Source organism: Salvelinus fontinalis, chromosome 27, assembly GCF_029448725.1.
Source record: "Salvelinus fontinalis isolate EN_2023a chromosome 27, ASM2944872v1, whole genome shotgun sequence".
Classification (NCBI taxonomy): Eukaryota; Metazoa; Chordata; class Actinopteri; order Salmoniformes; family Salmonidae; genus Salvelinus; species Salvelinus fontinalis.
In genome coordinates this window covers 36,330,911-36,356,552 of record NC_074691.1, presented here as the reverse complement: position 1 = coordinate 36,356,552, position 25,642 = coordinate 36,330,911, and the positions used below count along the sequence as shown (strand labels likewise).

At 43.3% G+C, this 25,642-nt stretch overlaps 1 protein-coding gene across 2 annotated transcripts in view; it reads right to left on the bottom strand.

Annotated features, from left to right (window-relative positions):
* Positions 1-25,642, bottom strand: part of LOC129825507 (ryanodine receptor 3-like) — a 275,528-nt gene that overhangs the window by 94,000 nt on the left and 155,886 nt on the right. For both annotated transcript variants that reach the window (XM_055885660.1, XM_055885661.1), the window contains 6 exons: positions 25,307-25,519; positions 24,764-24,941; positions 21,810-22,019; positions 20,060-20,260; positions 12,446-12,548; positions 11,018-11,152 (listed from right to left, as the gene is read on the bottom strand). In XM_055885660.1, coding sequence (XP_055741635.1) covers positions 11,018-11,152; positions 12,446-12,548; positions 20,060-20,260; positions 21,810-22,019; positions 24,764-24,941; positions 25,307-25,519 — 1,040 coding nt within the window. The remainder of the gene's footprint in view (positions 1-11,017; positions 11,153-12,445; positions 12,549-20,059; positions 20,261-21,809; positions 22,020-24,763; positions 24,942-25,306; positions 25,520-25,642) is intronic.

The following is a 25,642-nucleotide window of genomic DNA, read 5'->3' as shown; positions in this document are numbered from 1 at the left end:
CTAGAATAGTTATTCGGCTGTCCCAATAAATAACCTTTTGATGAACCCTTTTGGTTCCAGGTAGAACCCTTTTGGGTTCCATGAAGAACAATAGGAATGTTGTACAGGAGCCGAGGGAAGAGGCAGGACGTATAAAATGTGTCATTTCCAGGGTTGGTAGAAGGATGTTGTTCTACTGATAAGCTGAGTCAAGTTTCAAGTTGCATTTGTCACACACACACAAGTACAACGAAATGCTTAACTTGCACGCCCTACCCTCCAGTGCAGTATTCAAAATAGTATAACTAATGAGAAAAAAGGGTCAAAGCCACTACCAAATGTCCAATGTGAGGGGATACTGGAGTATTTAGGCAGATATGTACATGTAGTCAGGGATACTGGAGTATTGAGGTAGATATGTACTGTAGGCAGAGATACTGGAGTATTGAGGTAGATATGTACTGTAGGCAGAGATACTGGAGTATTGAGGTAGATACAGTGGCTTGCGAAATAATTAATCCCCCTTGGCATTTTTCCTATTTTGTTGCCTTACAACCTGGAATTAAAATAGATTTTTTGGGGGTTTGTATCATTTGATTTACACTACATGCCTACCACTTTGAAGAGTCTAAATATTTTTTATTGTGAAACATTACAAGAAATAAGACAAAAAAACTGAAAACTTAAGCGTGCATAAATATTCACCCCCCCCCCCCCCCCCAAAGTCAATACTTTGTAGAGTCACCTTTTGCAGCAATTACAGCTGCAAGTCTCTTGGGGTATGTCTCCATAAGCTTGGCACATCTAGCCACTGGGATTTTTGCTCATTCTTCAAGGCAAAACTGCTACTTCAAGTTGGATGGGTTCTGCTGGTTTACAGCAATCTTTAAGTCATACCACAGATTCCCAATTGGATTGAGGTCTGGGCTTTGACTAGGCCATTCCAATACATTTAAATGTTTCCCCTTAAACCACTCAAGTGTTGCTTTAGCAGTATGCTAAAGTGAACCTCCGTCCCAGTCTCAAATCTCTGAAAGACTGAAACCGGTTTCCCCCAAGAATTTCTCTGTATTTAGCACCATCCATCATTTCTTCAATTCTGACCAGTTTCCCAGTCCCTGCCGATGAAAAACACGGTGTTGGTGTTCTCAGGTTGATGAGAGGTGTTTGGTTTGCGCCAGACATAGCATTTTCCTTGATGGCCAAAAAGCTAAATTGTAGTCTCACCTGACCAGAGTACCTTCTTCCATATGTTTGGGGAGTCTCCCACATGCCTTTTTGCGAACACCAGACATGTTTGCTTGTTTTTTAAGCAATGGCTTTTTTTGGGCCATTCTTCCGTAAAGCCCAGCTCTGTGAAGTGTACGGCTTAAAGTGGTCCTATGGACAGATACTCCAGTCTCCGTTGTGGAGCTTTGCAGCTCCTTCAGGATTATCTTTGGTCTCTTTGTTGCCTCTCTGATTACAGTTTTTTTTGATTGCTTAAGCACGATTTTCAAAACAGGGCCCGTATTTTCAAAAACACTACACACAATTAGCACAACCACACACCCAATTAGCAAAACACTACAGATCCTTTGCAAAATTAAACACTCTTGTAAAAACTATACACTTCTTTTTAAAAACCACACTTTGTTACCATAGGAAACACACACGTTTCACATTACTATACGCTGTTTGCACAATTGGTCCAAGAATGTAAGTATGAGTGCTGTGTTGTAAGGGCCCATATGGGCATGGCGGTGGAGGACCACATTCTGTGTAATGGCTGCACAGAGTGTTATATTACCCCCACGTTGCCCTGGGACATTGACTATAGCCCTGTGGCCAATGATGTTTCTTCCCCTCCGTGTTCTCGTCAGGTTGAACCCAGCCACATCTACGTAAATGAACTCATGCTGGATCTCCTCTCCATCCATTCGTAAAACTCTCTGAAAAACAGTGTCAGGCAAAATTGTGTAGTTCAGTGTAGATCTAGTATACATATTACAGTACAGTAAAAGATTATGAGACAGTAAGATCACACTGCTAAAGTGAATACATACCTCTGCATAATCATGCCGCAGTCGTTTCACCCTTTCGGAATTGCGCTCGAAAGGCACTCGATAAATTTGCTTCATTTGAATATGTTTTTTTTTTAGGATGCGTGCCAGTGTTGATGTTGAGACCTGATGGATATCGTTGAAAATGGCGTGGTTATTTACAATGTTATCATGGAGCTGCTTGAGTGTTATAGCATTGTTGGCCAAAACCATGTTTACTATCTCCCTCTCTTGCTTTTCTGTGAACATAGGAGGCCTTCCCCCTTGTCGTCCCTGACCCTCAATCCTATGTAGAAAAAAAACCAGTATACAATAGTACAGTAATTTCACAGGAAAAGGTAACAGAAGTGCTGATAGTGCATAGAATACAGTACTGTAAGCAGTTACTGAAACCGTGCAGATGTTTTTGATATGATGATATTTTTACAATACCTATTTTCCAGTCGAAATGTTCTCATCACACTTGCCACTGTATATCGGCTTAGATTTGGCTGTACTCGCAGTCCAGCCTCCCTCAGTGTCAGGCCGTGGTTGACAACGTGGTCAACCAGTGTTGCGCGGATCTCATTTGTCAGATTCGGTCCTCTTTGAGCACCTTCTTGTCTTCCTCTTCCTCTTTTTCCACTTCCTCCTCGTTCTCCTCTTCCTCGTCCTGCTCGTCCTCCTCCTCGTCCTCCTCATCTTACTCTTTCTCTGACTTTCCATTGTGCTTGAAGACCGATGAACTCACCTGCTGCTTTTTATAGTGCTTATACATCTGATTGGTGTGTCTACAATTAAGCAAACAAGTGTTTGCACACCTGATGACTGTGTTGAACCAATTGGTTGGACGGTGTGGTAATTTGACAGTCAGTGCTTTGGTATTGCAAGGACGTGACTTCATGATAGATTTTTGTGTGTAATGTATGTTAAGTGTGTTTAGTGTTTTGCAAATCACTGTGTGTAGAGTTTTGCAACAAGTGTGAGGTTGACAATGTGCTTATAGTTGTGCAAATATGGGCTGATGTTTTGCTTCTTGAGTGTAAGGTTTTGCTAATAGTGTACTACTTTTAATTTTAGTGTGTAAGCAATTCAAAAAAACTGTAATGCCCTCCTTGTCTTGTCCGTGAGTTTTGGTGGGCGGCCCTCTCTTGGCAGGTTTGTTGTTGTGCCATATTCTTTCCATGTTTTAATAATGGATTTAATGGTGCTCTGTGGGATGTTCAAAGTTTCTGATATTTTTTATAACCCAACCCTGATCTGTATGTACTTCTCCACAACTTTGTCCCTGACCTGTTTGGAGAGCTCCTTGGTCTTCATGGTGCCGCTTGCTTGGTGGTGTTGCAGACTCTAGGGGCCTTTCAGAACAGGTGTATATATACTGAGATCATGTGACAGATCATGTGACACTTAGATTGCACACAGGTGGACTTTATTTACTAATCATGTCACTTCTGAATGTAATTGATTGCAACAGATCTTATTTAGGGGCTTCATAGCAAAGAGGGTGAATACATATGCACACACCACTTTTTAGTTTTTTATTGTTTTAGAATTTTTTGAATCAAGTAATTTTTTTCATTTCACTTCACCAATTTGGACTGTTTTGTGTATGTCCATTACATTAAATCCAAATAAAAGTCAATTTAAATTACAGGTTGAAATGCAACAAAATAGAAAAAACGGCAAAGGGGATGAATACTTTTGCAAGGAACTTGAAACTCTCGATCCGCTCCACTACAGCCCCGTTGATGTTAATGGGGGCCTGTTCGGCCCGCCTTGTCCTGTAGTCCACGATCAGATCCTTTGTCTTGCTCACATTGAGGGAGAGGGTGTTGTCCTGGCATCACACTACCAGGTCTCTGACCTCCTCCCTATAGGCTGTCTCATCGTTATCGGTGATCAGGCCTACCACTGTTGTGTCGTCAGCAAACTTAATGATGGTGTTGGAGTTGTGTTTGGCCACGCAGTTGTGGATGTACAGGGAGTACAGGAGGGGACTAAGTACACACCCTTGAGGGGCCCCAGTGTTGAGATCAGCATGGCAGACGTATTGTTGCCTACCCTTACCACCTGGGGGCGGACCATCATTTAGGCAGGTTACCTTCGCTTCCTTGGGCACAGGGACTATGGTGGTCTGCTTGAAACATGTAGGTATTACAGACTCAGTCAGGGAGAGGTTGAAAATGTCAGTGAAGACACTTGCCAGTTGGTCCGCGCATGCTTTGAGGCCACGTCCGGGTAATCCGTCTTTGTGAATGTTGACCTGTTGAAAGGTCGTACTCACAGCGTTATCACACACTCGTCCAGAACAGCTGGTGCCCTCGTGCATGTTTAAGTGTTGCTTGCCTCGAAGCGAGCATAAAATACATTTAACTCATCTGGTAGTATCGCATCACTGGGCAGCGCGCGTCTGGGTTTCCCTTTGTAGTCTGTAATAGTTTTCAAGTCCTGCCACATCCGATGAGCGTCAGAGCCGGTGTAGTAGAATTCAATCTTAATCTTGTATTGACGCTTTGCTTGTTTGATGGTTCGTCTGAGGGCATTGCGAGATTTCTTATAAGTGTCCGGATTAGTGTCCCGATCCTTGAAAGTGGCAGCTCTAGCCTTTAGCTCGATGTAGATGTCTCTCTCCTCCTCTCCCCTTTCCTCTCCTCTTCTTCTTTTGTCTCTCTCCTCCTCTCCTCCCCCTCCTCTCTTCTTGTGTCTCTCTCACCCTCTCCTCTTGTTTCTCTCCTCTTCTCCTCTTCTTTTGTCTCTCTCCTCCTCTCCTCCCCCTCCTCTCCTCTTTTGTCTCTCTCCCCCTCTCCTCCCCCTCCTCTCCTCTTTTGTCTCTCTCCCCCTCTCCTCCCCCTCCTCTCCACTTTTGTCCCTCTCCCCCTCTCCTCCCCCTCCTCTTGTCTCTCTCTATCCTACCACTCCCCTCCTCTAGTTTTGTCTCTCTCCTCCTCTCCTCTCCTCTTGTCTCTCTCCCCCTCTCCTCTCCTCTTGTCTCTCTCCCGCTCTCCTCCCCCTGCTCTCCTCTTTTGTCTCTCTCCCCCTCTCCTCCCCCTCCTCTCTTCTTCTCTTGTCTCTCTCCCCCTCTCCTCCCCCTCCTCTACTCTTCTTTTGTCTCTCTCCTCCTCTCCTCCCCCTCCTCTCCTCTTTTGTCTCTCTCCCCCTCTCATCCACCTCCTCTTCTTCTCTTGTCTCTCTCCCCCTCTCCTCCCCCTCCTCTACTCTTCTTTTGTCTCTCTCCTCCTCTCCTCCCCCTCCTCTCCTCTTTTGTCTCTCTCCCCCTCTCTACTGTTCTTTTGTCTTTCTCCCTCTCTCCTCTCCTCTACCTAATGTAGACGTCCTACCTAAACCCCCTGAATTCCCCTCCGTCCTCATCTAAAACTTGATCTATACGTTTTCTCATTAAGTCGATGAGGCTGGACTAGATAAGAATGTTAAGTACGCCGTCATTAGAACTCTCCCTCAACAGATATTGGACTTTTCTTTTTTTTCCTCCGATAGATTGCCTCGATAATAAGTATGTAACTTCTGCTTGTCCTTCAAAACTTACGGAGGGAGTGCCTGGGGGAAACTGAACAGTCTGTTCCTGGTACACCAACAGCTGTAGCTATGTACTGTACATGACATTATTGTACGTCCCTGGTGGGAAGCGCCAAGGACCAAGGTTAGTCTTGACTTTGGATTGGGAAGGAAGTATACTGATCACGGTACAAAAGCAAAGCACACAACTTCAGAAACCAACCCCAGGAACTTAACAAGTAACTGTAAGCTCAAAACTCTAAAAACAAATCAAAAACACCTCTAAACAAACTACCTACAAATGAAGAAATAAACTATTCACAATGTTTTCTAAAATAAATATACAATTATCGCTTTCATTTTCCAGTTTGTACTTCATTTAGTGAACTCGGATTTTGAAGTCGTACAGACACCATCTGCAGTGTCATGGTTTGAGCTGTTACAGCAGTCTAATTGGTGTAAATAAAAGCTGGTTGGCAGACAGAACCCTACCCTGGGAGCTGAGTCGAGTCACAGAACGAACACACAAGCACGCACGCACGCACGCACGCGAACACACACACGCGAACACACACACACAAACACACACACACGAACACACACACACACACACACACACACACACACACACACACACACACACACACACACACACACACACACACACACACACACACACACACACACACACACACACACCTCTGTTTTACTCCTGGTTCAGAAGAGAAGCTGTCCAGAAACACTCTGCTGCCTGACTACAAATGAACAGGGTCATGCATGTAGATGTTTTCTCTGCTAATGAGGTTTTGTGTGTAGCTAAATAACAGAGAGGAAGAGTCCTCCATTTTAAAAATGGCCGAAACTCCCTGGACTGGTGCTGTGGAGTTGTGAGAGGAGGTTGTTGGTGAGCTACTGAGAACAGACTGGGATGTTGTTCTAGTGTTCTGTAGTGTTGTTGGGGAACAAAACATCTGACAGATATCTGACGGAATCATAATATCTGCTTTCATTAGTGAGGCATAAGGTTATTATGAGGTTCTGATTATGACCAACAGGCATGTCAACATGAAGAAGACCTTTCTTTTTTTACTCTTCAATATTGTAGCACCAGGCATTAACATTTCACACAGTCCAACCGAAATATTGGTCTATCTGGTCAGATAAGTGATGAGTGATGAGTGTGTTTTCAGTCAGTTACAACTGACTGAATATGTATGGCATGTTGTTATGTTACAGTTTTTTCTTACACACAAAATCTTTTCATGTCACACGATTTTTTGAAACCTCTCACTCAAAGTGCAAAACTACACACCAAATATCCAAAACCATAAGCTATTTCTCAGCCTTTGACTCAGTTGTCAATTGCATAAAACACTTTTTTCAAAACACTACACACAATTATCTACCTAAAACACAAAAATCTAACAGGAAGTGACTTGCTTTCCTTTTCCAAACACAACCAATCAAAATGCTGCACTTATTCACCAGGTCACACACACACTCCTCACATGTGGAAACACTAATAACTTAAGATGAGGACAGGGGGTGCTGTTGTCACTTTTTCTGGAAAACGTGTCCTTTTTAAACGGCTTCCTACTCAATTCTTGCTCGTACAATATGCATATTATTATTAGTATTGGATAGAAAACACTCTCTAGTTTCTATAACCGTTGGAATTATGTCTCTGAGTGAAACAGAACTCATTCTACAGCACTTTCCCTGACATGGAGTGAGATTTCAGAAATCTTGGCCCCTGTTCCCAAGTCAGTTGTAAAGTCCCTGTAAATGCTATGAGTATACTAACACTGCCTACCTCTTCCTCTAGATGTCAGTAAGGGGTGACACTTTGAATGGAGTCAATTGCGCAATCAGGGCCTGTATAAAACACCAATGACCGGAAGTACCTTTCTTTTCGTCTCTGCGCCTTACGCACGATGGTCGTCGGACTTGCCTCCTTCCAAGCTGTTGTTTAGCCAGTAATATTTCTCCGGTCATGTTTTTACTCGTTATAGGTGTTAAAAACATCATAAGGTAGTTAATTTGAACCGTTTTATAGCAGTTATATCCGTTTAGGGCGATTTTATGGCATTCCTGTGTGATGCACTTTGAGGAGCTGGACACTTTTCGAGTGCATGGTGAACGTTAGTGGCCATTGACGGGACTAGAGGACATCTTTCGACCAAAAGACGATTAGACCCAAGAAAGGATTCATTGCCCAAGATTCTGATGGAAGAACAGCTCAAAGTAAGAACTATTTATTATGACAAATCGTGTTTCTGTCGAAAAATGTTAAACGCTTATGCCGCCATTTTGTTTGGTGTAGCTTCGTTTGGCGCAACATGTATTGAAAAGTAAGGATAATTTAAAAAATGTAATTCAGCGATTGCATTAAGAACTAAATTGTCTATCAATCGCTGTCCACCCTGTATTTTTTTGTCAAGTTTATGAGTATTTATGTATAAGACTAGATCACTGTCTAATATGGCGCCCGACATTTTCTGACCAGCTCGGCTACTTTTCTCATTGTATAACCACGATTTTGGTGGCTAAATATCCACATTTTCGAACAAACTCTATATGTATGTTGTAATATGATGTTACAGGAGTGTCATCTGAAGAATTCTGAGAAGGTTAGTGAAAAAATTAATACATTTTGGTGGGGATAATGCTATCGCTCTTTTTGCTGTGAATCAATGCTGGGGTAATGTTTGCACATGTGCTATGCTAATATAACGATTTATTGTGTTTTCGCTGTAAGACACTTAGAAAATCTGAAATATTGTCTGTATTCACAGGATCTGTGTCTTTCGATTCGTGTATGCTGTGTATTTTTACGAAATGTTTGATGATTAGTAGTTAGGTAAACACGTTGCTCATTGTAATTATTCTAGTCCATTTGTGATGGTGGGTGCAATTGTAAACTATGCCATCTACCTGAAATATGCACTTTTTTCTAACAAAACCTATCCCATACCATAAATATGTTATCAGACTGTCATCTAATGAGTTTTTTTGTTGGTTAGGGGCTATAAATATCTTAGTTTAGCCGAATTGGTGATGGCTACTGGTGTTGGTGGACAAATAAAAGATGGTGGATTATGCTAATGTGTTTTTAGGTAATAGATGTACATCTTTACATATTGTGTCTTCCCTGTAAAACATTTTAAAAATCGGAAATGTTGACTGGATTCACAAGATCTGTGTCTTTCATTAGCTGTATTGGACTTTAATGTGTGAAAGTTAAATATTTTAAAAAAATATTTTTTTTGAATTTCGCGGCACTGGTTTTTCAGTGGGGGGGGGGGGTGTGCCGCTAGCGCCACGCTGATCCTAGACAGGTTAACTGATCACTAACCAATCACTGCTTTACTGTAGTATAGGCCTATAAATAGGTCAAAGGTCAGATTACCTGTTTTGATTAATGGATGCCAACAATGGACAGAGACCAAGAGGAGTAGGAGGGAGAGGAAGAGGAAGAAGAGGACGAGGGCAAAGAAGAGAAGGAAGGAGAGCCATCTCTGATGAGATTAGGGCAACACTTGTTGATCATGCGATCAACCACGGTTTGACCATGAGAGAGGCTGGACTGAGAGTCCAGCCCAACTTGAGTCGATTTACATTGGCGTCCTTAAATCGAACCTTCAGAAAGGAGAACAGGTATGCAACTATCTAATGACTATTTTAGCATTACAGTAATGTACTGTAAAATACGTATGACTGCATAGTATTGCATGAACATTTGTAACCCTTAGCCATCCATTTACTGCACTGCATTGAATGAATGAGGTTGGTTATCATGCTGTACTACATTTCTTTGTACATTGTTTACAGTTCCTATGCTGAACACATACTGTGTTTGAATTCTGTACCGAGTGGAAAGGCAAAGACATCATGGAGGACGAGGACGCTTGTTTACAGATGTACAAGAGACTGCAATTATAAATATGGTTTTGGCCAACAAAGCAATTAGGAATCGAGAGATAAGAGAGCATATCTTGAATAATGACACCATATTTAACAACATCAATGCTGTAAGCCTGTCGACCACACAATGCATCCTCCAACGGCACCGAGTGACGATGAAATAACTTTACAACGTGCCATTTGAGAGAAACTCTGACAGAGTCAAGAATATGCGACATGACTTTGTAGAGGTATGTATGCAACACTACTTCCAGTACTTCAGACATACCATATTTACTCATCTGTATGTCCTTTTGTCTGTTACAGAGAGTATTGGAGCTGGATGCCCATGTAATTCGCCATGAATTTATTTATGTGGATGAGGTTGGCTTCAACCTCACCAAAACCAGGCGCCGCGGAAGAAATGTAATAGGACAGAGGGCAATTACCAATGTCCCTGGACAGCGTGGGGGTAATATAACTATGTGTGCTGCCATCACTCAAAACGGGTTCCTCCATCACAATGCCACACTGTCCGTACAACACCGGCCAATATGCTCACTTTTCTGGATGCAATTTACACAATGCTTGTCCCTGATCCAGATCAGGAGCCTGCTAGATTTGTGGTTTTATGGGACAATGTTAGTTTTCACCGGGCTGTTCTGGTCCAAAACTGGTTTGCCATCCATCCACAATTTGTAGTTTTGTACCTACCCCAATATTCACCTTTTCTAAATCCCATAGAGGAATTCTTCTCAGCCTGGCGCTGGAAAGTGTATGATCGCCAACCCTATGCCCGCATGCCGCTTCTCCAGGCAATGGAGGACGCATGTGGGGACATAGAGGTTGCCTCTGTCCAAGGTTGGATACTCCATGCTAGGAGATACTTCCCTCGATGTTTGGCAAGAGAAAACATATCTTGTGATGTGGACGAAGTATTGTGGCCAGACCCAGGCCGGAGAAGAGATGAAGCGTAGCTTAGCACTGGTGACTGCCCCCCCGCCCCCCCCTACCAATTCCTGGACTGCCCCCCCGGGACCATACACATTGTGTTCTTTACTGTATTCTAAAGAATATACTTTTGGTTTCCATATGTTTATGGTTTTGTTGTATGCTACTGTATACAACAGTAATGTTTAGCCTAATAAATATTTTCTGTTTCTACATTGCATTGGTGTTAACAGTGTACTTGTTACCCCTCTCAGCAGATTACTTTCACTGTAGAACATTGTATTGAAATGTAGATATAAGCCTATGAAAGACAAAAGAGCTTTAGATTTAGAACAACAGTTTTTTACATGGTATATCCAAAAATGTACTATTATGAAAGCAGTGTTTGCCATTTGATGCAAATGCTTCATTCTGACATGTGTTTATGGCATTTTGAATGCTGTCTTACATTTTGAAGGAGATGTGAGGCATTTTTCATTTTGTGTGTAGAGTTTTGAGGATTGTGTGTAGAGTTTTGAGGATTGTGTGTAGAGTTTTGAGGATTGTGTGTAGAGTTTTGAAAAAAGGAGACGTTTGAAAACGTCTGTAAGCAGTTGGAAAAAACTGTAATGTGTTGTCTTGGTTCACACAGAGAGACGGTATCTTACTGGGAGCAGCCTGTTCCTCTTCCGTAGGTTCCTCCTCTAGTTTCTTGGGCGGTCCCTTGATCTTATAGAGCATGGCCAGCAGACGACCCTTTATAGACGTGTCTTCCTCCTCCTCCTCCTCCTCCACTGGGATGCCTGCAGGGACAGAGACAGAAACAAATATGAAGGGCAGGACTGGGAGGATGATTTAAACTCAGATATCTCAATCACATTTTGACATAGAGGTTCATGTAGACCAGGGCTGCCCATCCCTCTTCCTGGAGATCTACAGTCCTGTAGGTTATCAGTCCATCCCTCTTCCTGGAGATCTACTGTCCTGTAGGTTATCAGTCCATCCCTCTTCCTGGAGATCTACAGTCCTGTAGGTTATCAGTCCATCACTCTTCCCGGAAATATACTGTCCTGTAGGTTATCAGTCCATCCCTCTTCCTGGAGATCTACTGTCCTGTAGGTTATCAGTCCATCCCTCTTCCTGGAGATCTACTGTCCTGTAGGTTATCAGTCCAACCCTCTTCCTGGAGATCTACAGTCCTGTAGGTTATCAGTCCATCCCTCTTCCTGGAGATCTACTGTCCTGTAGGTTATCAGTCCATCCCTCTTCCTGGAAATATACTGTTCTGTAGGTTATCAGTCCATCCCTCTTCCTGGAGATCTACTGTCCTGTAGGTTTTCAGTCCATCCCTCTTCCTGGAGATCTACTGTCCTGTAAGTTTTCAGTCCATCCCTCTTCCTGGAGATCTACTGTCCTGTAGGTTATCAGTCCATCCCTCTTCCTGGAGATTTACTGTCCTGCATGTTATCAGTCCATCCCTCTTCCTGGAGATCTACTGTCCTGTAGGTTATCAGTCCATCCCTCTTCCTGGAGATTTACTGTCCTGCATGTTATCAGTCCATCCCTCTTCCTGGAGATCTACAGTCCTGTAGGTTATCAGTCCATCCCTCTTCCTGGAAATATACTGTCCTGTAGGTTATCAGTCTATCCCTCTTCCTGGAGATCTACTGTCCTGTAGGTTATCAGTCCAACCCACAGGACAGTAGATCTCCAGGAAGAGGGTTGGGCAGCCCTGATGTAGACCTAGAGTTTGTTATTACAGTTAACATATACAATCACTATTGAACCTGTCAACCTATTGATTGATACTGATGCCAGTCAAGAGTCATCATGTCATGTAGGAGTCATTGTTACTTTGGGATAAATTTTTGAATGAATAACTGAAATTATATATTGATTTGATGTCAATGTGAGATCTGTGAGTTATAGTATGTGCCTGCATCTCAAGTTAGGATTTGTCTTTTAACTGTCAGTGTGTGTGTGTGTGTATGTGTGTGTGTGTGCGTGCAAGTAGGTGTGTGCGTGCCTGCGTACATGTGCTTCTGCGTATGCGTGTGCGCCCATGTATGTGTGTGGTGTGTGTGTGAACATTGTACCGCAGTGCAGTCTCAGCTCATCATGAAATTTGTAGAGGTCCTCCTGAATCTCTTCAGGACAGGGACAGTCCTCCCCAGCAGCAAAGTTTAACAGGATGTTGATCTATATGGACAGATGGTGGGAGGGAGGGAGGGGGAGAGAGTAGGAGATTGCGAGAGAGAGAGAGAGAGAGAAACAGACAGAAAAACTGAGAGGCTATCCACACATAGAGAGACTCAGACAGAGAAACTGAGAGGCCATCCACACAGAGAGAGACCCAGACAGAGAAACTGAGAGGCAATCCACACAGAGAGAGACTCAGACAGAGAAACTGACACAGAGAGAGACTCAGACAGAGAAACTGACACAGAGAGAGACTCAGACAGAGAAATTGAGAGGCAATCCCTACTCCCTAGATCTCTATGACATCACATCTGTTTGATCCAGGAGATTGGTCTGGATGGTTTTACCTCCAGCTTGGTGACATCATTTATAGAGGATGCTATGAGGAGATAGGAGACATTCTACACCTGCTATACACCTGTCATAGAAAAACTACATATTTACCTGATGTTTGTTGGATATTTGACGATTATATACTTAAAACTTGTTTGGGATAGGGGGCAGCATTTTCACTTCTGGATGAATTGCGAGCCCAGAGTGAACTGCCTCCTACTCAGCCCCAGATGCTAATATATGCATATTATTATTATTATTGGATAGAAAACACTCTGAAGTATCTAAAACTGTTTGAATCATGTCTGTGAGAATAACAGAACTCATATGGCAGGCAAAAACCTGAGAAGAATTCCAAACAGGAAGTGGAAAATCTGAGGTTTGTAGTTTTTGAACTCACCCCTATCGAATACACTTTGGGATATGGGTATTTTTTCACTTCCTAAGGCTTCCACTACATGTCAACCGTTTTTAGAACGTGGTTTCAGGCTGCTCATGTGAAGGGGGGCCGGATGAGAGATGTTTTACTAAGGGGTCTGCCTACAGCCTGGTTCTCAGTCAAGCGTTTTCACTTGAGAGGTTTCTCTCGTTCCAGTGCTTTTCTACAGACAAGTGGAATTCTCCGGTTGGAACAATATTGAACATTTATGATAAAAACATCCTAAAGATTGATTCTATACTTAGTTTGACAAGTTTCTTCGACCTGTAATATAACTTTTTGAACGTTTCGTCGGAATGGACCAGATCGCTTTACCAAACTCCCTAACAAAAGAAGCTATTGGACATAAATTGACATAAATGATGGACATTATCGAACAAAACAAACATTTATTGTGGAACTGCGATTCCTGGGAGTGCATTCTGATGAAGATCATCAAAGGTAAGTGAATTTTTATAATTTTCTTTATGAATAATGTTGACTACCCAACATGACAGATATTTCTCTGGCTGGTTAAGGATCTGAGCGCCGTTCTCAGATTATGCTTTTTCCGCAAAGTTTTTTTAAAATCTGACACAGCGGTTGCATTAAGGAGAAGTGTATCTAAAGTTTCATGTATAATAGCTGAATTTTCATCAACATTTATTATGAGTATTTTTGTCAATTCATGTGGCTCTCTGCAATATCACTGCATGTTTTGCAACTACTGAATCTGACACGCCAATGTAAAATAAGATTTTTTGATATAAATATGAACTTTACCGAAGTCCTATGAGTGTCATCTGATGAAGATCATCAAAGGTTAGTGATTAATTGTATCTCTATTTGTGCTTTTTGTGACTCCTCTCTTTGGCGGGAAAAATGGCTGGGTTTATCTGTGACTTGGTTGTGACCTAATATAATAATTTGTGGAGCTTTCGCTGTAAAGCATTTTTGAAATCAGACACAGTGGCTGGATTAACAAGAATTAACAGCTAGCGTAACCCCAGTCCTAGACAGGTTAACTAAACAGGAAGACATTTATGTTCTATTCAATGTCTGTGTAAACCAAGAGGAGCCTAAAAACCTACAGCTGGCATTCCAATGATCAGATGTGGTGGGTGTCACCGAGATAGAGAGAGCCTGGAGGAACATAACAAAGGCCTCAGTATTCCTAATTATCCTGGCACCTGGTAGATTGCACCAGAAGTAGATGACCACAGGATGAACCATAAAAGTGGCTTATGGTGCCCCCTCAATCTATAGGGTAGGGGTTGAACCAGCCATGACTAAGCATTATTGGTATCAGCTATATAAGAAGCAGCATGGTCTGTAAATCGTAGGCTCTCGGCCCAAGACTGTTGGGTTGACCAGTGTAATTATTGTAATAATTAATCAATGTTGAATAAAGATGATTATTTGAAGAAATTACAAAGTCTCTCTCACTTGATTAGAATAATCCACCACACACAACATATGGTAGCTGTCACGTTCCTGACCAATTTCCTTTTTCTTGTATTTATTTAGTTGGTCAGGGCGTGAGTTGGGGTGGGCTGTCTATGTGTGATTTTCTATGTTGGGGTTTTGTGTTCGGCCTGGTATGATTCTCAATCAGAGGCAGCTGTCAATCGTTGTCCCTGATTGAGAATCATATTAACCTGTTGAGGCTGGGGGCGCTGTTGTCACTATTTATGCTAATCGTGTAATTTTTGAAACGGCTTCCCACAAAATTCTTGATCGTACAATATGCATATTATTATTATTATTGGATAGAAAACAGTCTATAGTTTCTATAGGAGTTGAAATTTTGTCTCTAAGTGGAACAGAACCCATTCTACAGCAATTTCCCTGACATGGAGTCAGATTTCAGAAATTTTGGCCCCTGATCTGGAGTCAGTTAAAAGGCCACTGTTATTGCTATGAGTATACGGACACTGCTTACGTCTTCCCCTGGATGCCTTTACGTGATGACGATTTGAATGGGGTCGATTGCGCGTTCACAGGCACTATAAATTAAAAAACCCTGTAGCTAGCAACTCTTTTCTTGGTGCGTCACGCGCGTGGAGGACACCGACCCGCACCTGTTCCAAGCATTAGTGTTGGGAGTAATCTTTCTCCGGTCATGTTAAGACTCGTTATAGGAGTTAAAAACATCATAAGGTAGTTAATTTAAAGCGTTTTATAGCAATTTATATCCGTTTAGTGCGATTTTGGGACATTTATTTCTGAAACGCTGTGAATCGCTGGGTACGCTTCCAGTTCATCCCGAACGCAGTTGGCATTTCCACATGGCAAGAGGACAGCTTTCCACCAAAAGACGATTAGACCCAAGAAAGGATCCTTTGCCCAAGATACTGATGGAAGAACAGCTCAAAGTAGGAAATTTTTATTATGATAAATCGTGTTTCTGTCGAAAAATGTTAGTGGCTTAGGACGCCATGTTTTTTGACGTAGCTTCGCTTGGCGCAAACTGTATTGAAAAGTAAGGATAATTTAAAAAATGTAATTCCGCGATTGTATTAAGAATTAAATTGTCTATCAATCGATGTCCACCCTATATTTTTTAGTCACGTTTATGAGTATTTATGTATAAGAGTAGATCACTGTCTAATATGGCGCACGGACATTTTCTCACCAGCTGGGCTACATTTCACATTGTCTAACCATGATTTTGGTGGCTAAATATGCACATTTTCGAACAAACTGTATATGCATGTTGTAATGTGATGTTACAGGGGTGTCATCTGAAGAATTCTGAGAAGGTTAGTGAAAAAATAATATATTTTGGCGATGTTTACGTTATCGCTCACTTTGGCTAGAATTAATGCTGGGGTAATGTTTGCACATGTGCTATGCTAATATAACGATTTATTGTGTTTTCGCTGTAAGACACTTAGAACATCTGAAATATTGTCTGTATTCACAGGATCTGTGTCTTTCGATTAGTGTATGCTGTGTATTTTTACGAAATGTTTGATGATTAGTAAGTAGGTAAACACGTTGCTCTATGTAGTTATTCTAGTCCATTTGTGACGGTGGGTGCAATTGTAACCTATGCCATCTACCTGAAATATGCACATTTTTCTAACAAAACCTATCCCATACCAAAAATATGTTATCAGACTGTCATCTGATTAGTTTTTTTCTTGGTTAGGGGCTATAAATATCTTAGTGTAAGGGCTGTCTCTCTCCTCATCCTCGGACGAGGAGAGGAGAGAAGGATCATCAGACCAAAATGCAGCATTTGGGAAATAAGCCATCTTTTATTTCAATACGACGATGGCAACACGAAAAACAAAACACTTTCAAATTTACAAAACAAGAAAACGACGTCGACGAAACCTGAACATAAACTTACATAACTAAACGTAAACTCACGGACAGGAAACAGACGACATCAAAATAAACGAACAGCCAAACAGTCCCGTATGGTACATACATTCGACGACACAGGAGACAATCACCCACAAACAAACAGTGAGAACACCCTACCTAAATATGACTCTTAATTAGAGGAGAACGCAAAACACCTGCCTCTAATTAAGAGCCATACCAGGCAACCAAAACCAACATAGAAACAGATAACATAGACTGCCCACCCAAAACACATGCCCTGACCTAAACACATACAACAAACAACATAAAACAGGTCAGGACCGTTACACTTAGTTTAGCCGAATTGGTGATAGCTACTGGTGTTGGTGGACAAATAAAAGATGGTGGATTATGCTAATGTGTTTTTAGGTAATAGATTTACATCTTTACATATTGTGTCTTCCCTGTAAAACATTTTAAAAATCGGACATGTTGGCTGGATTCACAAGATCTGTGTCTTTCATTAGCTGTATTGGACTTTAATGTGTGAAAGTTAAATATTTTAAAAAAATATTTTTTTTGAATTTCGCGGCTCTGCCTTTTCAGTGGGGGTGGGGGGGAGTGCCGCTAGCGGCACCCTCAGCCTAGACAGGTTAAGGCAGCCGGGGTTTCACGTGTGTTTTGTGGGTGTTTGTTCTTGTGTCAGTGTTCCGCCACACAGGACTGTCACGGTAGTTATTTTGTATCGCCTATTGTTGTTGTTAATTATTAAACCACTATGGAAACTAGCCACTCTGCGTATTGGTCCGATCCGTCTCGCCTCTCCTCGTCCGAGGAGGAGGATTACGACTGCCGTTACAGTAGCTAGCTATATGTGAAGAGGCATATGCTAACTATAAAAAAGACTCACTATAAATTAAATTGAGTCCCTGATCCGGGCTTGGAGGATGTTGCCAGTGTTTTGATTCGATTTCTGGCACTACAGTTTCTTAATAAAAAATTAAATTATAAATAAATAAAATACATCGAGGAATAAAGAGGTCTTGGTGAGTACACTCTTAGAAAAAAAGGGTTCCAAAAGGGTTCTTCGGCTCTCCCCATTGGATAACTATTTTTTGGTTCCAGGTAGAACCCGTTTTGGTTTCAGTCAGAACCCTTATGGGTTCCGTGTAGAACCCTCTGTAGAAAGGGCTCTACATGGAACCAAAAAGGGTTCTACATTCAAACCAAAAGGGGTTCTTCAAATGGTTCTCATATGGGGACAGCAGAAGGACCATTTCAGTGTCAGACATCTTGTTTCTGAAACACAGATCAGTGTATTTGATAACTAGCAGTAGAGAGATTGATCAGCATAGGCTTAGCAGCTGTAGGGGAGTGTTATTAGAAGTGTGAACAGGAGAACAGTGGGGAGCTCATGGGCCAGTGTGTGTGTGTGTGTGTGTGTGTGTGTGTGTGTGTGTGTGTGTGTGTGTGTGTGTGTGTGTGTGTGTGTGTGTGTGTGTGTGTGTGTGTGTGTGTGTGTGTGTGTGTGTGTGTGTGTGTGCTAACAGGCAGGTCTAATTACAGTCTGACTCACTCTTGTATTGTGTAAACAGGAGCTGTACTGGGTTAAAGACTGGCCCGGAAACTGGAAGAGTAATGTTCCTCAATTTCTAGATGTGTGTGTGTGTGTGTGTGTGTGTGTGTGTGTGTGTGTGTGCGCTCATCATCGTGTTGGTAGGAGGTGTTCTCTCTCTCTCTCTCTCTCTAATGTTCTCCCACTCAGCTCCCAGGAACAGTGAGGAAAGAGAAACAGTTACATGGAGGTTTAATAGATCATAGATCATTGGTTCTAAGTATCTGAGAGCCCTACTACCTCTGTGCATCTCCTGATGTTATATACAAATACAAGTATAAACATGACACTTTGCAAGTGAAGTGTGCTGGAGCTACTTACCTTTGAATGGTATTTGAACATTACCAACACACCTGCTAATAAGACACAACTGCTAATAAGACACACCTGCTAAGACACACCTGCTAATAAGACACACCTGCTAAGACACACCTGCTAATAAGACACAACTGCTAATAAGACACACCTGCTAAGACACACCTGCTAATAAGACATACCTACTAAGACACACCTGCTAATAAGACACACCTGCTAATAAGACACACCGGCTAAGACACACCTGCTAATAAGACACATCTGCTAAGACACACCTGCTAAGACACACCTGCTAAGACACACCTGCTAAGACACACCTGCTAAGATGACACACTTGCTAATAAGACACACCTGCTAATAAGACACGCCTGCTAATAAGACACACCTACTAATAAGACACACCTACTAAGACACACCTGCTAAGATGACACACCTGCTAATAAGACACACCTGCTAATAAGACACACCTGCTAATAAGACACACCTGCTAATAAGACACACCTACTAAGACACACCTACTAAGACACACCTGCTAATAAGACACACCTGCTAAGAAGACATACCTACTAAGACACACCTGCTAAGAAGACACACCTACTAAGACACACCTGCTAATAAGACACACCTACTAAGACACACCTACTAAGACACACCTGCTAATAAGACACACCTGCTAAGAAGACACACCTGCTAAGAAGACATACCTACTAAGACACACCTGCTAAGAAGACACACCTGCTAAGAAGACATACCTACTAAGACACACCTGCTAAGACACACCTGCTAAGATGACACACCTGCTAATAAGACACACCTGTTAATAAGACACACCTGCTAAGACACACCTGCTAAGACACACCTGCTAAAGCAACCCTCAGATGCATTTACAAGTTATATTCCTGCACCTTTAAACTGCTGGCTGTATTTGCAAGTTAGTCAAAACCACGGACACAGGGTGAGATATTTCTGCATTCCCGACACGGTTAAGAATGTGATGCGTTGACAGATTATTTACAGTTTGACTCAACGCCCAAGCTGAAGGAACCTCATATCAGTATAGCCACCACCAGGGACCACTGTGAGAGGCTGGGTTGTTTGAGACAGATTAGTCTAACATCTGTTGTTGTGAAAATGAGAAAACCCTGTGGGGGTTATTTTGGTCAGGCAGGGAATCTGAGTACCACAGGCATCTGTCTGTCTTGATTTAAGGCTTTAGAAGAGTCAAACGGGGCCCTGACTTTTGGTATTTTTGAGGGTTCTAGCTGTGCTTGAATTTTGAAACGTAGCTTTTTCATTTAAAAAATGTTTTTAAAGAAGGTTTTATTTTCTGTGACCTTGCATCATTTTATGGCAGATTTGGCCCTTTTCAAATTTCTATAAAGATAGTTGAATGACAGTTTTTTTTCAGATTCTGAAACAAAAACAAAACAAAACAGAACAACTGCTTCTTCTTAACAACATGGTTGAATGTCGGTAGGTTTTTGTACAAAACGACAAGAAAGACGAGAACAGTACCTGCTCCTGAGGAGGTGATCTGAACTCCTTGGTCTTCTTGGCGGTGACGGCAGCAGACATGTTGAGGGCCAACATCAACTCGTTGTACCTGAACTTCTGGTTGTACTGCAGCTTGGACACAAAGCTGTCTGAGAAAGACACGATGGCCTCGATACGCTGCTTCAACTCACAGTCACAAAAGTAGTGCAGCAGCTCACACATCTAGTCGATAAGGAAGAGACAAGAGAGAGTTAGATCATGTTGGATCATGGACAGTACCGTGTAGTACAGTACACGACAGGGTTGGGGTCAATTCTGAATTGAGTTGTGAATTGCTCTTTAATTCCAACAAAGTGAGATTAAGTTAGTATTATCTAGTAGACAGGAGAGAGATAAAGTTGGTGTTCACACATCTAGTAGAGAGGGGTATTTCAGTCAGTATTCCATATACAATACAGTACTATAGTTATTACACACCTCACTACTTTTGTTACATGTGATGTACCAATTATAGCTTTATCTGATCACCAAAATATTATTCAGTACAGTTGGTGTTTTTGCTGATAGTAGTTTTGCTGGTAACGATTTTGCTGGTACATTCAACTTGATTGAGTAGCCAGCCACTCATTGGCATAGCACCGATCCCCGCAACCCTCGCTAGGCGGGGGACCCACAATTATTCATATTTTTTTGTTGTTGGGGGGGGGTGGGTCCAACCGGAGGTCGCCCCCCCAGATAGTATATGAACATGTCATAAACCATGATTATTTATTTTTTACAATTAGAGGAAATTAGCTATAAAACTGTAACATGTTTCTCTCAGCCTCATGGCAAAATGTGTAGAATAGCAGGAAATTAGCTATAAAACCTGTTTCTCTCAGCCCCATGGTCAAACAAATAATCATATAAAAACCCAAAATACTTTCGGCTGGCGGGGGGCTTGTTCACACCTTGTTGTGGGGTCACGAAACTGTTCAACGCTACTGCAGCCAATTTACTATTGGCATCAATTTCCTAACAATCCATTTAGCTGGGACCGAACGCCTGGTACCGAACGCCTGGGACTGAACGCCTGGTACCAAACGCCTGGGACTGAACGCCTGGGACTGAACGTCTGGGACTGAATGCATGGGAATGAACGCCTGGGACCGAACACCTGGGACCGAACACCTGGGACTGAACGCCTGGGACCGAACGCCTGGGACCGAACGCCTGGGACCGAACGCCTGGGACCGAACGCCTGGGACCGAACGCCTGGGACCGAACGCCTGGGACCGAACGCCTGGGACCGAACGCCTGGGACCGAACGCCTGGTACCGAACGCCTGGGACCGAACGCCTGGGACCGAACGCCTGGGACCGAACGCCTGGGACCGAACGCCTGGGACCGAACGCCTGGGACCGAACGCCTGGTACCGAATGCCTGGGACCGAACGCCTGGGACCGAACGCATGGGACCGAACGCCTGGGACCGAACGCATGGGACCGAACGCCTGGGACCGAACGCCTGGGACCGAACGCCTGGGACCGAACGCCTGGGACCGAACGCCTGGGACTGAACGCCTGGGACCGAACGCCTGGGACCGAACGCCTGGGACCGAACGCCTGGGACCAAACGCCAACTCTGCCAGTGTGTGAGAAACTCTGTGTGTGTGTGTGTGTGTGTGTGTGTGTGTGTGTGTGTGTGTGTGTGTGTGTGTGTGTGTGTGTGTGTGTGTGTGTGTGTGTGTGTGTGTGTGTGTGTGTGTGCGCAAACGCTCTCTCTCTCCTACCTGTCGTTTGACAGACTCAGGCAGTGTCTTCTCCAGCAGTCCCTTCACGGTCGGTTTGACCTCCTTGGTCTCCTCCTCACCAGCCTCCACAGCCTTCTCCTCATTGCTGCTCAACTCCTCCTTCTCTCCTTCTACTGCTGATGCTGCCTCCACCTCCTCCTCTGGCTCCCCGAACACATTAGGGTCAATGAGGAGCAGGATCAGCCTCACCTTGTACATGAAAAAAAATCCCACATAATTAAAATATACATCCCATACATGTAACTGACAGAATAAAGGAAACACTTGAGTGAGGTTCTGGAGCGGAACCAGAGACACTGCTTTCCATCACCATCAACAAAACATCAAATTATGGAATTTTTTGTGGAAGAATGGTGTCACATCCCTCCAATAGAGTTCTAGACCCTTGTAGAAGATATACCAAGGTGCATTAAAGCTGTTTTGGCTCGTGGTACCCCAATGCACTATTAACACACTTTATGTTGGTGTTTCCTTTATTTTGGCAGTTATCTGTATATGCCATTTAACAGCCACTATATTTATCCATCTGAATATGCCATTTAACAGACACTATATTTATCCATCTGTATATGCCATTTAACAGACACTATATTTATCTATCTGTATATGCCATTTAACAGACACTATATTTATCCATCTGTATATGCCATTTAACAGACACTATATTTATCCAAAGCCACTTACAGCACTGTAACGTCCTGACCAGAGTTCTTATGTGTTTTGCTTGTTTAGTGTTGGTCAGGACGTGAGCTGGGTGGGAATTCTATGTTGTGTGTCTAGTTTGTCTGTTTCTGTGTTCAGCCTAATATGGTTCTCAATCAGAGGCAGCTGTCAATCGTTGTCCCTGATTGAGAATCATACACTGCTCAAAAAAATAAAGGGAACACTTAAACAACACAATGTAACTCCAAGTCAATCACACTTCTGTGGAATCAAACTGTCCACTTAGGAAGCAACACTGATTGACAATAAATTGCACATGCTGTTGTGCAAATGGAATAGACAAAATGTGGAAATTATAGGCAATTAGCAAGACACCCCCAAAAAAGGAATGATTCTGCAGGTGGTGACCACAGACCACTTCTCAGTTCCTATGCTTCCTGGCTGATGTTTTGGTCACTTTTGAATGCTGGCGGTGCTTTCACTCTAGTGGTAGCATGAGACGGAGTCTACAACCCACACAAGTGGCTCAGGTAGTGCAGCTCATCCAGGATGGCACATCAATGCGAGCTGTGGCAAGAAGCTTTGCTGTGTCTGTCAGCGTAGTGTCCAGAGCATGGAGGCGCTACCAGGAGACAGGCCAGTACATCAGGAGACGTGGAGGAGGCCGTAGGAGGGCAACAACCCAGCAGCAGGTCCGCTACCTCCGCCTTTGTGCAAGGAGGTGCACTGCCAGAGCCCTGTAAAATGACCTCCAGCAGGCCACAAATGTGCATGTGTCAGCATATGGTCTCACAAGGGGTCTGAGGATCTCATCTCAGTACCTAATGGCAGTCAGGCTACCTCTGGCGAGCACATGGAGGGCTGTGCGGCCCCACAAAGTAATGCCACCCCACACCATGACTGACCCACCGTCAAACCGGTCATGCTGGAGGATGTTGCAGGCAGCAGAACGTTCTCCACGGCGTCTCCAGACTCTGTCACGTCTGTCACATGTGCTCATGTGCTCAGTGTGAACCTGCTTTCATCTGTGAAGAGCACAGGGCGCCAGTGGCGAATTTGCCAATCTTGGTGTTCTCTGGCAAATGCCAAACGTCCTGCACGGTGTTGGGCTGTAAGCAAAACCCCCACCTGTGGACGTCGGGCCCTCATACCACCCTCATGGAGTCTGTTTCTGACCATTTGAGCAGACACATGCACATTTGTGGCCTGCTGGAGGTCATTTTGCAGGGCTCTGACAGTGCACCCGCTTGCACAAAGGCGGAGGTAGCGGTGCTGCTGCTGGGTTGTTGCCCTCCTACGGCCTCCTCCACGTCTCCTGATGTACTGGCCTGTCTCCTGGTAGCGCCTCCATGCTCTGCACACTACGCTGACAGACACAGCAAACCTTTTTGCCACAGCTCGCATTGATGTGCCATCCTGGATGAGCTGCACTACCTGAGCCACTTGTGTGGGTTGTAGACTCCGTCTCATGCTACCACTAGAGTGAAAGCACCGCCAGCATTCAAAAGTGACCAAAACATCAGCCAGGAAGCATAGGAACTGAGAAGTGGTCTGTGGTCACCACCTGCAAAACCATTCCTTTTTTGGGGGTGTCTTACTAATTGCCTATAATTTCCACCTTTTGTCTATTCCATTTGCACAACAGCATGTGAAATGTATTGTCAATCAGTGTTGCTTCCTAAGTGGAAAGTTTGATTTCACAGAAGTGTGATTGACTTGGAGTTACATTGTGTTGTTTAAGTGTTCCCTTTATTTTTTTGAGCAGTGTATATAGGTGGCTTGTTTTGTGTTGGGGATTGTGGGTGGTTGTTTCCTGTGTCAGTGTTTGTGCCACACAGGACTGTGACGGTTAGTTAGTTTGTTATTTTGCATAGTGTCTATGTCTAACGTTAGTAGCTTGTGTATTGCACTTTCGTTTGTAGCTTCATGGTCGTTTGTTGTTTTGTATTAGTTTGTCAGTATCTTGTCTTTGTGTTAATTAAATTCATGGAAAATTACCACGCTGCACATTGGTCCTCCGATCCTTCTCTCCTCTCCTCGTCCGAGGAGGAGGAAGAGCTAGACTGGCGTTACAAGCACAGGCAGCACATCCATGTTTTCTATATGTCACCCCAGCAGGAAGTAAACCCACAACCCTGGGTTGTATTCATTAGTGCAGACTGAACAGAACTGTTCCAATCCGTTTGCTTTCGTTTCGGTCATAGTTAATACGACCCTGGTGTTGCTATAGCGCCACACTCACACACCATACCAACTGATCTAAACCTCACCTCCTCGCTGGTGAGTACCCCCATGATCAGCAAGGTTCCGATCAGCTTGAGGATGGGGACAAACTGGTACTCCACACTGCCCCCTACTGGGTCTCTGATGTGACTGCCTCCTGCCTGCACCGCCTCAGTCAGCATACTGATGGCCTTCTCCTTCAGGGTGCCCAGGGGGATCTGGGGACTGGACGAATCATTATAATAATGTATTTTATTAATAGTTAATTTGTCGTACCCAAGGCATTAGAAGTATAACACTATAAAAATGTAAGTCAAAGTAGTAAAAAAACAAAACCTGTATAACATAAATAGGGTTCGGAATCTTTCAAATACTTTGAGCGTTTTGCTCAAGTCTGTCTAAAGTGCCAGATGGGCGGGGTTTACAGTTTTGTCACTATTCTATTGGTCCAGTAAGCGAGGCAAGCTCAATCAAGCCAAAGACTAAGTATTTGAAATTATTTAAAATAGTACGTGAGCCCGAAGTCTGAAAGCATTACAGCTTGATAGAAAAGTACTACACAAGTGAAGTTAAAGTAATTGACCTCTGACCTGTAGAGGTGCTGCTGTTTCTTGGTGGTGATGAAGGAGAGAGGGGAGAAGTTGAGGCGTGGTTTCAGCGAGGCGCTGAGGCCTACCCCGGGTAGAGAGTGTCTCTTGGACTCGTCAGGGAACAGCTTGATGGAGCGCGTCTCATCGGTCACGGGGATGATGAACTCGTTGTTCATCATCAGACGAGCCTCTTTCGCTGTCTCAAGGTGGATGCTGGTGGTAGGTACATAGATCAATCAATAAAGCAATATATCAACCAACCAATCAATCAATTAAGCAGTCAGTCATTTAACCAATCAATTATCAGCATAATAATAGATTTCTATAAAATAGTGG